The sequence below is a fragment of the Aquarana catesbeiana genome, linkage group LG12 (genome assembly GCF_042186555.1).
Source record: "Aquarana catesbeiana isolate 2022-GZ linkage group LG12, ASM4218655v1, whole genome shotgun sequence".
Lineage (NCBI taxonomy): Eukaryota > Metazoa > Chordata > Amphibia > Anura > Ranidae > Aquarana > Aquarana catesbeiana.
In genome coordinates, this window is record NC_133335.1 from 170,225,940 (window position 1) to 170,239,605 (window position 13,666).

Here is a 13,666-nt window from a genome sequence, read left to right on the forward strand (position 1 = left end):
GGGCTGAACAGCTTAAGTAGGCAGGAGTGAGGAGCAGAATATCACCAACAGCTAAGTACCTGTGGAGAGATAGGAGCTGGCAATTAGCCGACAGCTGAGCAGCCAGCTCGGAGAAGGAAGGGCTGAGCCCAGCCCTGACAGAAACATTCACTGATGCAAAGACCAGGTTGGCCAGAACAGGAGGAACAATAATATAGGGTGTCACGCCTATATCCACGCTTGCTACAGACACAACATCTTCTTTGGGGTGATCATTGGGGAGGGGTACCAGGGAGAACATACGGAAAATGCCTCTCATGCAGCCGGCTCACTGCATTTGGATTGGGAAGTTGGGCCACAGCATTGTCTGGAAACAGAAGGGCTGTGATGATCTCTTCCGGGAATTTAAGGAAGGATCCAGTTCATCCTGACGCTTTGTATAGCACATAAGCGTTCAGCAGAGCCAGTTGGAACAAGTATACAGACACTTTTTTATACCAGTGTCTGGCCCTACGGAAAATTAAGTACGGCACCATCAACTGGTCGTTGAGGTCCACCCCTCCCATATTAAGGTTGTATTCGTGGACACAGGTGGGCTTCTCCATAACACCAGTCGCCCTTGGAATTTAGACTGTCGTATCTGCGTGAAGGGAGGACAGAACAAAAACTTTCCGATTATCCCTCCACTTCACTGCAAGCAAATTATTACTTCTCAAGCAGGCTCTATCCCCCAGTCTAAGTCGGGACTCTACAAACTGCCTGGGTAAGCCCCGGAGATTAGATCGCACGGTGCCACATGCACCAATTCCATGATCAAACAAGTGACCAAAAATTGGCACACTTGTGTAATAATTGTCCATGCACAAGTGGTACCCCTTTCGGAATAAGGGTGACACCAAGTCCCAAACAATCTTGCCAGAGTTCCCTATGTAGTGTGGGCAGTTCTCGGGCTCCACGTGACTATCTTTTCCCTCGTAAACCATAAAACTATATGTATAGCCTGTTGCCCTGTCACAGAGCTTATACATCTTGACCCCATATTTGGCACGTTTGCTGGAAAGATACTGTTTGAAAGACAAGCGGCCAGAAAATTTTATCAGGGACTCATCAATGCAGACAACTTGATCAGGAGTAAACAAAGCTGCAAACTGTTGGTTGAAGTAGTTTACGAGGGGGCCGAATTTTGAGGTGCCGATCATATCCAGGGTCACCCTGAGGACGACAGAGTTGATTATTGTCAATAAAATGCATGCCAACTGCGCATGCGCGAGCCACACTGCGCTTTGTGAATGGCCCTGTTGTTTCCTGGGACACACACATGTCCCAGAAGACAACTGGGCTGCTTGCTGAGGAGGAGGAATTGAAAAAGTAGCGCCGCAGAATAGGTAGAGGCAGATTAGGAAGACTGCCTAGCAACAGGGGTTTCTGGGGAGTAAAACTTTTTTTTTTTTTTCAAATTTTTTTTTTATATTTTTTTAAGAATGTTAATGTATTATTTTTTTTTTCTAGGGTGGCCCTCCACTTTAACCACTTAACAACCGGCCCATAGCCAAATGACGGCTACAGGGCGGTTGCTTAACTCTGGGAGGGCGTCCAGGGACGTCCTCCCAGAATTCTGCTCTCGCGCACCCCCTAGGGCGCGCACTCGAGAGCATCCATGACCGCCGGGTCCAGAGGACCCGGCGCATCACGGATCACGGTAAATGGCCGCTGATCGCGGCCGTTTACCATGTGATCGCGCCGTCATCTGATGAGGCCGGTTCCTCTCCTCCCCTCCTGTGTACCGATCGGTACACTGTGAGCGGAGAGGGGGATGGATGGATGGCTGCAGCGTTGTGGGCTGGATGTGTAGTGCCCACAACGCTGCACAGTGAAATCCAGCCATCCATCCATCCATGCTCAGCCATCCCCACTACTCTACATGCCCTGCAATGCTGTGCAATACTCTGCAATGCCCCACAATACTCTGCCATACCCCGCAATACCCCTGCAATACTCTGCCATACCCCGCAATACCCCTGCAATACTCTGCCATACCCCGCAATACCCCTGCAATACTCTGCCATACCCTGGAATACCCCGCAATACTCTGCTATACCCTGGAATACCCCGCAATACTCTGCTATACCCTGGAATACCCCGCAATACTCTGCTATACCCTGGAATACCCCGCAATACTCTGCCATACCCTGGAATACCCCGCAATACTCTGCCATACCCTGGAATACCCCGCAATACTCTGCTATACCCTGGAATACCCCGCAATACTCTGCCATACCCTGGAATACCCCGCAATACTCTGCCATACCCTGGAATACCCTGCAATACTCTGCCATACCCTGGAATACCCCGCAATACTCTGCCATACCCTGGAATACCCCGCAATACTCTGCCATACCCTGGAATACCCCGCAATACTCTGCCATACCCTGGAATACCCCGCAATACTCTGCCATACCCTGGAATACCCTGCAATACTCTGCCATACCCTGGAATACCCCGCAATACTCTGCCATACCCTGCAATACCCCGCAATACTCTGCCATACCCTGCAATACCCCGCAATACTCTGCCATACCCTGCAATACCCCGCAATACCCCGCAATACTCTGCCATACCCTGCAATACCCCGAAATACCCCGCAATACTCTGCCATACCCTGCAATACCCCGAAATACCCCGCAATACTCTGCCATACCCTGAAATACCCCGCAATACTCTGCCATACCCTGCAATACCCCGCAATACTCTGCCATACCCTGCAATACCCCGCAATACTCTGCCATACCCTGCAATACCCTGAAATACCCCGCAATACTCAGCTATACCCTGCAATACCCTGAAATATCCCGCATTACTCTGCCATACCCCGTAATACCCAGCCATACTCTGCAATACTCTGTGATACCCAGCCATACTCTGCCATACTCTGCCATACCCAGCCATGCTCTGCAATACCCCGCAAAAATCTGCAATACTCTGCCATATCCCGCAATACTCTGCCATACCCAGCCATACTCTGCAATACCCAGCAATACCCAGCCATACTCTGCAATACTCGGTGATACCCAGCCATACTCTGCCATACCCAGTAATACTCGGCGATACTCTGCAATACCCAGCCATGCTCAGCCATACTCAGCCATGCTCACCCATACCCAGCCATGCTCACCCATACCCAGCCATGCTCAGCCACACCCAGCCATGCTCAGCCATACCCAGCCATGCTCAGCCATACCCAGCCTCTGTATGTGGCCAGGCTGTGGAAGTCTCACACATGTGGTATCGCCTTACTCGGGAGTAGGAGAATCTATTTTGGGGTGTCATTTTTGGTATGTACATGTTATGTGTTAGAAATATTGTATAAATGGACAACTTTGTGTTAAAAAAAAAAAAAAGCGTTTTAACCACTTCCCGCCTTCCGTCAGACGACGTCCTTGACTTTGTGCGGGGATATCTGAATGATGGGTGCAGCTACAGGCATCATTCAGATATCAGCTTTTTCAGCCGGCGATTCCCTACACCATAGGAATGATCATAGTGGCAGTTCCACTGCTTGATCATTCTTACGGGAGGCGAGAGGGGACGTCCCCCCCTCCCGCCGCCCTCCGGTGCTGGCACCATTCCACAAGCGTGTGCAATTTTGAAAGGTGACATGTTAGGTATCTATTTACTCGGCGTAACTTCATCTTTCATATTATGCATTGGGCTAACCTTACTGTTTTGTTTTTTTTTAAAGCAAAAAACATTTTTTTCTCCAAAAAAAACACGTTTGAAAAATTGCTGCGCAAATATCATGCGAGATAAAAAGTTGCAATGACCGCTATTGTATTCTCTAGGGTCTTTGCTAAAAAAACATATATAATGTTTTGGGGTTCTATGTAATTTTCTAGCAAATAAATGATGATTTTTACATGTAGGAGAGAAATGTCAGAATTGGCCTGGGCACTCCAGAACGCCTGATGGTGCTCCCTGCATGTTGGGCCTCTGTATGTGGCCACGTTGTGTAAAAGTCTCACACATGTGGTATCACCGTACTCGGGAGTAATGGCAGAATGTGTTTTGGGGTGTAATTTGTGGTATGCATATGCTGTGTGTGAGAAATAACCTGCTAATATGACAATTTTGTGAAAAAAAAAAAAAGAAAAAAAAACCTTGATTTTGCAAAGAATTGTGGGAAAAAAATGACAACTTCAAAAAACTCACCATGCATCTTTCTAAATACCTTGGAATGTCTTCTTTCCAAAAAGGGGTCATTTGGGGGGTATTTGTACTTTTCTGGCATGTTAGGGTCTCAAGAAATGAGATAGACCGTCAGTACTTCAGGTGTGATCAATTTGCAGCTATTGGCACCATAGCTTGTGGACGCTATAACTTTCACAAAGACCAAATAATATACACCGATTTGGGTTATTTTTACCAAAGATATGTAGCGGTATAAATTTTGGCCAAAATATATGAAGAAAAATTACTAATTTTCAAAATTTTATAACAGAAACGAAGAAAAATTTATTTTTTTACAGATTTTTCGGTCTTTTTTCTTTTATAGCGCAAAAAATAAAGAACCCAGCGGTGATTAAATACCACCAAAAGAAAGCTCTATTAGTTAGAAAAAAAGGACAAAAAATTCATATAGATACAGTGTTGCATGACTGAGTAATTGTCATTCAAAATGTGAGAGCACCAAAAGCTGAAAATTGGTCTGGATATTAAGGGGGTTTAAGTGCCCAGTGGTCAAGTGGTTAACAAATGTCATTCACAATTTTAAAATTGTGTTTGCTTTTAACATGTTATATTGGAATGAATGGGGGGGAATTGAAATGAGAAACCACTTTGACTGTTAGAAATGTATTCACTCGAGAAAAAATTTCCAACCTGCTTTTTTTAATTTTCTCATCTCATCATGCAGTTGAAAACCAATATCGAAACTAATCTAATCTATTGAAATTCTACTAGTGTTTAGTATTAGACACTTTCAATCCCTTATAAAGCAGAGCTAAGACCAAGGCATTTTTTCTGCCGGACACCGTCCCGGCACCAATGGCAGCACTCTTCTCCAACCTGTTGTGTAGCACACACTAGCGCTGCGCACCCAGGGCTGCTGCCCTCGAGTTCTTCAGGTCCCAGCATGACTACATACAGCTGCCTATGTTGATTCAGGAGGCAGCTTCCATTCCCGCCTCTACTCACATTGTAGCACGGAGCGGAGGAGCCCTGAAACTCTCCCCCAGCTACAGTTCTGATAGCTCCTCGATCAGCTGGAAAGCGAAAAGCCTGGGCATACTATATGGAGTGGAGCACTGGCAGTAGAAGAGGTGAGGTAGCAGTGAAAGAAACGGGGGGGGGGATTGTGCGGAGAGAACTGTGAAAGTGTGTGGGGGATATGAGCATGGAGGAGAACTGGTGGGGGACTTTGTAGAGAGGAGAACTGGGAAAGTGTCTGTGAGGGGGGGATTTATGAATAGTAGCAAGCTGGCAAAGTCAGGGGGATTTGTGCAGAGAGGAGAACTGACAAAGTGGGGGTTTGTACAGAGAGGAGAGCTGGGAAAGTGGGAGGGATTTGTGCAGAGAGGAGAGCTGGGAAAGTGGGGGGGGTTGTACAGAGAGGAGAGCTAGGAAAGTGGGAGGGATTTGTGCAGAGAGGAGAGCTGGGAAAGTGGGGGGGGGGGGGTTTGCAGAGAGGAGGGCTCGAAAGTGGGAGGGATTGTGCAGAGAGGAGAGCTGGGAAAGTTGGGGGATTTGTGCAGAGTGGAGAGTTGGGAAAGTGGGTGGATTTGTACAGAACTGAGAGCTGGGAAAGTGGGGGGATTTGTGCAGAGCAGAGAGCTGGGAAAGTTGGAGGGGGGATTTGTGCAGAGAGGAAGGCTGGGAAAGTGGGGGGATTTGTGCAGAGAGGAGAGCTAGGAGAATGGGGGGATTTGTGCAGAGTGGAGAGCTGGGAAAATGGGGGGGGATTTGTGCAGAGAGCTTTAGATGGGGGTGCAATAGGGAAGCAGAGATAATATTGATGGGGTGCAGAGGTGAGTTGTGGACTGAGGGTATAAGCTGTAGTTAGAGGGGAGCAGAGGACGAGATGTTGATGGGGGGGGGGGGGGCAAAAGTGAGTTGTGGATAGGGGTGTAGAGTGGAGCTGTGGACAGGAGAAAGACGAGGTGAGCTGTTGATGAGGGTTGTAGAGGTTAGGTGTGAATGGGGGGACACAGAGGTAAGCAAAGAGATAAGCAGAAGGGAGGATTTGATGGTTATTTTTGGGGGGATACATGAGGGAGAAGACCAGGGAAATTTGCTGGCGGACAGTAAAACATACAGCGTTAGTAACCAAGAGTATGTAATGTATGGCACAGCGTGCAGGTTCCAGTGGTGGGAATTTTGTAAAACCTTTCACATTACATACTTAGAATTGCTATACTCTGTATGCTGTGCTGTATGTTACATATTAAAGGCCTCTGGATTGTACTCCTTAATGCTGTACTCTGCACAATGGGTTTTGCGTTACATACCCCTGAGCCCAGCAGTCAGTATGCTGGACTGCATATTACATATGGTTTACCACTGCTCTCTGTATGCTGGGCTCTATGTTACACATTCCTGACCCCTGCACTCTGTACACAGGGCTATATGCTCCATATTTCTGAGAACAAGGGACGCTTTACATTGAATGTAAGTACTATCCTGTTTGCTGATTTTTTTTCTGAGCCTTGTGTGATATGCACTACTCACAACTGCACAATACACACTCCTGAGCCCTGTGTGTTATGAAGTCCTGTACTTTGTGTGTTACACATTCCTGAACCATGCGCCTTGTGTGATACACAGTTTTAAGCCCTTCACTTAATACAATTATTTGGTGCCGCTGTACTTCTCTCCTCTAAGGAAGGTGTGTCTGGGGGTGGGGGTGGGGTTGGGCGTGGTTCGGGTGGGGTATGGGGTGGTTGGGGGCAGGGATTTTGGCGGGGAAGGTGAGTTCCTGCACCTATTTTCTGAGAAAAAAAGCCCTGGCTAAGACTATAGTAGGGACAAACCGTACAGGCAACCAATCAGTTGTGCCACAGTGCTTATAATCTAACAAGGCACATGCTGAAAGGAGGAGAGAGCAGAATAACAGAGAGCTTAGTTTATAAGTCTACAGCTAATTACAGACTGGGGGAGAAACAAGACTGGTAAGTGTTACTTTACTGCAGCAGAGAAGAATCATGTCTCTTGACGCAGTGTGGCAGAGCTATGTAAATCTTAGGACTGGATGGACCGAAATACCAATCCTTTGTCAGGTAAAGCAGATTCTGTATAAGTATCTCATCTGTGTATCAAGCTGTTTGTCTGGAGTTTATCTTTAAATGGAGAAAGATGCAAAAAATGAGTTTTGCCAAGCCTTCCATGCAGTGGCGGCCGGTCCATAAGGGGCGCAGGGGCGCAGCCCCCTCAAAGTTCCCAAAGTTAGTTTGCAAATAAGAAAGCTAATCATAGAACGATTTATTTTAAATAACTGCTAATATGACTAACATTTTTTAACATCTTAAAGTTAAAAAATGTTAGTCATATTATTATTTGTTTAAAAATTAATTGTTCTATGTGTGTGCACTGTGCGGGGCTCCGGACTAATGGGTTTCTATTAGGTCCTTCATTTTTTTACAAGCATTTGATTCGAGTCTGAGGCTCTAATTGGCTTGCTTTAGGTAGCGCCCCAAACCTTCCTACTTTTGATTTTAGCAGACCAATATTCGCCATTGCGTCGCTTCCGGTTTCTGGCTTCTCATCCCGGCCAAGCAGGTCGCTAAAGATTTGGAACCCGGAAAGAAGACCGGGTTAACATGGAAGCCACCAGGTATCTGAGGAGCCGTGACCGCTGGAAGGCACCGTTTGTAGGTAAGTCTCACGGCGTCCTCTGATGAGTGCAGAACTGAAGGGGTTCGTTTGAGTCCCCCATTTTTTAGCACCAGCCGCCACTGCTTCCATCCTAGGCATTACAGTTAAGCTACACCTTTATGGAAGAAGTACTCACAGTCTCGGAGGCAGATGCAGCTAGACTATAATCTTCCTCGATATCCCACTCTGGCTCAGATGTAAAACTGGTTGCCTGAAGTGGCATGGCAGTAGTTGGTTTGACAAGAGTCACTGACCGCACTTTCCATGGGCTGATGGGCCTTGCAGGCTGAGTTTGAAGTGGCAGCTCTTTACTTTTTAGGATGTTCTTCTCTGTCGTTGGGAAATTCTTCTTTGTGACAGATGTTGTTTTTCTGCCATGTGTAAATGATGGGTGAATAGTCTTTGTCAGAACTGTTGATATGACTATTGTTGATGTATCACTATTGGCTATCGTAAGAGTGGAAAATCTTGATTTTGTTTTATGAAATGAATGTGTTTCAGTGACACTTTTCGTAGGTACCTCTATTTCATAATCTTCAAATTCATAGTCCACCAGTAATGAAGGTGAAATGCTTTCCGCCGTTGAGGTTACACTGAAAACCAAAAATAGTGTGTTACAAGGAATGTACCTATTTTTCAGTTAAAAAAACATAAAATATTGCATTTATTTGCATAAATAGTTTGCATTTTAAGTGCATGTCCATTTAAAACTTTTAATTAGATTTGGATAAAGTGGGAAAGGATTAAAACCTCTAACTGTTTTTATTGTTTTCTGAATTCCTGTTGCAGATTTTTCCTTTTTCTGTCTAGGAAAACCATTATCACTGGGGTAGCAAGTGAGTGCAGTAAAACCCAACAGGGTTTCTTATACTTCCATACTGTATTCAAAATTTAAACAAGGAAGTTTTGGATGGACAGACACTTTAATATGTAGCCAACAACTGAATGTCGCAGCTCCTTTCACGTGTTTTCCAGGGGCTGTTTACAAAGCTCAAAAGCTGACATTAATACACACACACAAACAAACAGCTCTTCCTCCTTACTTCAGATAGCACCTCCTAAGTGTCAATAAGAGATACAATGTCTGAAAAGGAAACCTATTTCCAGTTAGAAAACTCATAGTGCTCTGGGAATCCCTTGTCATGAGTGAAACCCGTTATTAAAAGTTTATTTGAAAAACAAAGATTATGGGCATATAGTAATAAAAAGATATAAAAAACAGTGTAAACAAACACAAAATAAAATATTACTCCACCTTTAAACATTATTTTTCAACTCTTATTTACGTATGATGTGAGTTCTAACATTTATGTGACATACATACATAAATAAATATATCACAAATAAAATGTACTTGTTGCAGGCATTGCCAAATCCTGAAAATGTATGGATGAGACTAGTCATTATTTAGCATGTTAGAGATTAAAGTGTATGTAAGCCCTGAATTTATGTTTTAGTATGTTTGGCATCATGCCTCACTCCGTATGGTTTTCCTAAATTATAAGGTTCCTTTCAGATGGGCATTCAGATCAGGTCCACCTAAGAGTTTTTAGGCGGACCTGATCTAAAAGTCCATCCATTCCTACGAACTGGCGTCTGTTTGCAACCGCCCACTCCAGGGTTCGTTTGGGTCCGCTAAATAAAAAAGACAGAAGAGGACTGTTGATTGAAACAGAATACTTCCCGTGTGATTGGAAAGGGATTAGGACACGTCAGGTCTTTATTGCAGTATGTAGATTCACCCTCTCTATTTGTCCTGGTTACCGCTATCATCTAAAGTGTAAGTAAGAAAGAGTCCCTAGAACAGTAGTAGTGGGGAAATCCTCCAATGGTGACATTAGTTCAGGTGACCCTGTTGACAACAAGAGATTGCCTCACTTTGGAGGTATTTCTCATTACTTCCTGTTTTGGTTGGGACAGGAACTGAAGTTAAATCTTCCTAAAAGGATACAGATGGCAATAAATAAATAAATGGGGTTTTAAATCTCTCTTACACAATACAAAATGAAAATAAAGGTTTGCCTTTATTTCTATGTTAAGTAAATATTTTTGTTGCAAAGTTTCTTGACTGAAGACCCATAACTGAAATATCTATTTTAGGTAGACTCACATTAAAAAAATGAATTTCATAAAATTGCAGTGCGATGCTGATTTCCTCATGATAAGACCCACATAAGGTACCCATGATGCTGTCTTTTCCCATAACTCTGACTTATGTCTCGAACATTAGCATGCCCACATATTTCTTGGGTGGTTAGAATCATCAGCTCCGAAAAACACAGTTTAGCTTTCTCAGCATAATTTCTAATTCCTAGTTCCATCACTGAGCTTAAAATGATTTGATTTAGACTTTCGGAATGCTATTTGAACCAAAAGCTATTACGGCACTAAAACTAAACATGCAAGGCATGGCAAACAAAAACAATGAAAAAACAAATTCACAATTACAAACATTGCTTAGAGAAATTGGCCGTTTTGGGTGTACTGTCAGTTACCAGTAAAAACTGTTACAAAAACATTGGTGTTGGTTAGAACTTTGATTTAAAACTTTTTAAAGCAACATGAAGAAAATAACAGAGTTTCAAAAAATATGAGCTTGTCAATGCCTGAAATGCAGATGCATTGATAAAAAACAAAATGCCAAACCTATTCAGTATGTCAAGAGGACCAGACCAAAACAAAAATAAAAATAAAGCATAGAACTATCGTTCACCTCGAAGGGGGTGTAAAAGCAATCGCAGTCCCTGTAGCAACCTCTGACATCTAACCCCCAAAGCACAGGCACACCTGGAGTCCTAGGGAAAGGGTCTTATTCACAATGTCCAAGGACAGCTGTCTCTTCTGCAGAGTCAGGCAGGAGCAATTAACAACCAGGCTTAAACCTGACAAATATATTGCTGCTCCACTGAGTACAGTAGAGCCAAAAACTGGCCCTGTCCTCATGGGCCAGGAAAACCACCAAAAATTCTCTTGCTCCCAAGAGTTGAGTATCCTGCTTTATAGTGGATGGGTAAAGAAGGTAGACAATAACAGTTAGAGAATGTGACAGTGCATGTGGCATTCTACATGAAGAGAAAATAAAACTTTGAAGTGAGTATAGCAGCATATATGTAGTGCAGTTGAAGCTGTCACTTGACGAAGTCGGCCATACCATGACAGGTACTTTTACAGGTAGAGTAATACAACATCAGTAGCTCATTATAGGTGGATCCCTACCACTAGCTATCTATTGGCAAACAGTGGACCAATGTACAAAAATGGTGCAGTACATTTTCTCTTGAATTTCCGATTTGTTTACCTGCAAGAGAACAAAGGAGAAAACAACATACCCATTCCATTTCAGTTTTTAAGCACCATTTCCTCAGAAATGACCATCCAATGCATTAACATTGCACCACTTTGTATAACATTGGAGTATAACAAAGTCAATTACTTTGTTTCTAGTACTCTATCACTACACTATTGGCACAGAAAGTGCAATATACACAGATCAATATATTTGAATGACTAGAGCTAAAATGCAGTTATTTTGACATGGAGACATTCTTTGCCAACCTGTAACAGAGCAGATTGAAAAACATATCCTCTCTAAACTACAACAACTAACTATAACCAGCTCAACAGTAGGAAAAAAAAAACATTAGTCCATATAAACATCTTTTTTTCGTATCCACAAGCTACTGTTGAGAAAAAACAGGGCATCGTATAAAAATGAAAAAATCAACCACAACCGATAATTTGTATACAAGTCCAGCAGTCTATTGCAAAAATAGAGGATCCGATCTGCATATCCAGCATGAGATATGGAATGGCATGTCACTTATTAAAGACACATAAACATAAACATGTTCATAAACAACAGAGACCTCCAGCAGTCTGTAACAACAGACCTAATAGAGCTCACAAAAACAATCAGGGACCTCGACCATCTTTCCGCCAGGACCCCAGATTCCTGATTCCTAAGCCCAGCCTTCTGGATCACCAACTTTTTTCTATAAATTAACCTCCCCAGGCTTCAGCTGTCTCTGCAATTCAGGTACCTCTTCCAGAACTCAGGAGAGTGTTGGTTTCTGAGAGGCTTTGGGACATTAAGATACTCCCACACACCATTGTCACACCCACCATGCTAATGCTCCTTTCATCCATGATGAGCTTAGGCACATGGGGATACTCAAAAACTTATTCCAAAACCACCTTCTTTTGAACTATTCTCTGCAGCCTTGAGAAATGGGCAGTATGGTTATGTTACCTCTCTCAGAGGAACTCAAGAATCAGGCACTTTGTTGTGGCGCATGGTGGGGAAAGATCCTTTCTGTACTCCCTGTAGGCTTTTTATAGCTGCAGCCCCCTAGCACTCTCCAGTATCTAGGTGACAATTTTGTGCTGCTGATTCAGGGTCTGGCCCTGGGTCACTCGCAGTGTTCCACATTGCCCCAAGACTAGATTACCCAATATTAGTACCCCCAATGGGCTCATCTTTTTGAGCAACAGTCATTGGCTCCTCGCAGACAGTCCTTGACTCTGCATCTCTAGTATTGGCAGGTATAGGCAGTTCTGGCTCTCTAGCAAATTTCCAGCCACAGAATGAACTCCAAAGCTTCTGTGCAGAACCTCAAGCTCCCATTCACCATACTGAGTGTCAGGATACTTGGCAGCAAATCCAGCAGGGGTGCTCCACAGTGTCCACAGCAGTTCCACACTTTGATCACTTCAGTCAACTTACGGCAGTTCCCACAGACCAGACACAAGTGCTCCAACCCTTTTATAATACCTAGGGCCATGGCATGTCAGAGGGATACCAGTACCGGTTAGAAGGTCCTGCAGTTCAGCCAGCCGGTCAGGGCATTCAGGGCAAGCAGTACTCTCTGATGTCATCGCCACCTGACATCCAAAAAATGGCAGCATGCGATCTTTCCTAAAGCAGTCTTTCTCTCCACAATGCTCCACATGTGTAGTCTTCCCTGGCAGACTAAGCTTATATGACCAGACTTGCAGCTTCACTCTTCTTCTCTACTGCTACTGGCAGCTGATCCTAACTTTGTAGTGCCCAGTTGAAAATGACCACTTACTAGCAGCTGTTTTCCTTACAAAATTCTTTCAAGGAAAAACATAGATTAGGCACTGTAGCAACTCCCTCCTGTGCTCGCCCCTGGATAATCCATAAGCACAAACAGACATAGGCAAAAATCCACAATCTTGTGTCAGTTGCTACAAGCAACAGAAGCATGAACTATTGGGATATCCTGGATATGCCCCCACATGTAGCGCTCACCCCCCCCTCGAAGGGGCAGGTGGAAGTGATCCAGGTGAAGTACTGGGATATCCTGGATGAGCCCCTACATGTAGGGCTCACCTCTGAAGATGCAGGTGGAAGTTTTCTAGGTCCCCTACCCATTCAGATGCTTCCAGGCCCAGACACCAGCTCCAGAGCACACCAACAAACACAGGCTCAGTCTGCGGGGTGTCTTTTTTGTACTTTTTTGCAATAATTGAACAGGAGAGAGCAAAGAGTTTCAGGATACTCCAAAAACGCCAGCAGGTACAGAATGAAAGATTATTGAGCAGAACATTTTTGGTACTAGTCTAAAATATTTCTGGAGGTGGAGAGGACAGCCAGTCTATCTGTGACTTTGTAAACCCAGTCACCAAGCACGGGGACGTAAGATTTCTCTCTGTAATGCACCTCCTTTACTTTTTTGGTGTGTAACTTCATCTTTTCTGTAACTTTTCCTGTCCTACAATTTGTCCTGATATACTGATAGCATTTGTAGGTCCATTATAGTAATATTCCTATTTGTATTACTTTGTATCATTGGTAACATCT

The 13,666-nt window shown here is 44.1% G+C and overlaps 1 protein-coding gene across 1 annotated transcript in view; it reads right to left on the reverse strand.

Moving 5' to 3' along the window:
• Positions 1 to 13,666, reverse strand: part of ST6GALNAC1 (ST6 N-acetylgalactosaminide alpha-2,6-sialyltransferase 1) — a 316,367-nt gene that overhangs the window by 242,697 nt on the left and 60,004 nt on the right. Inside the window, exon 2 of the mRNA XM_073606205.1 lies at positions 7,979 to 8,435. Within this exon, the coding sequence (XP_073462306.1) occupies positions 7,979 to 8,435 (457 nt within the window). The remainder of the gene's footprint in view (positions 1 to 7,978; positions 8,436 to 13,666) is intronic.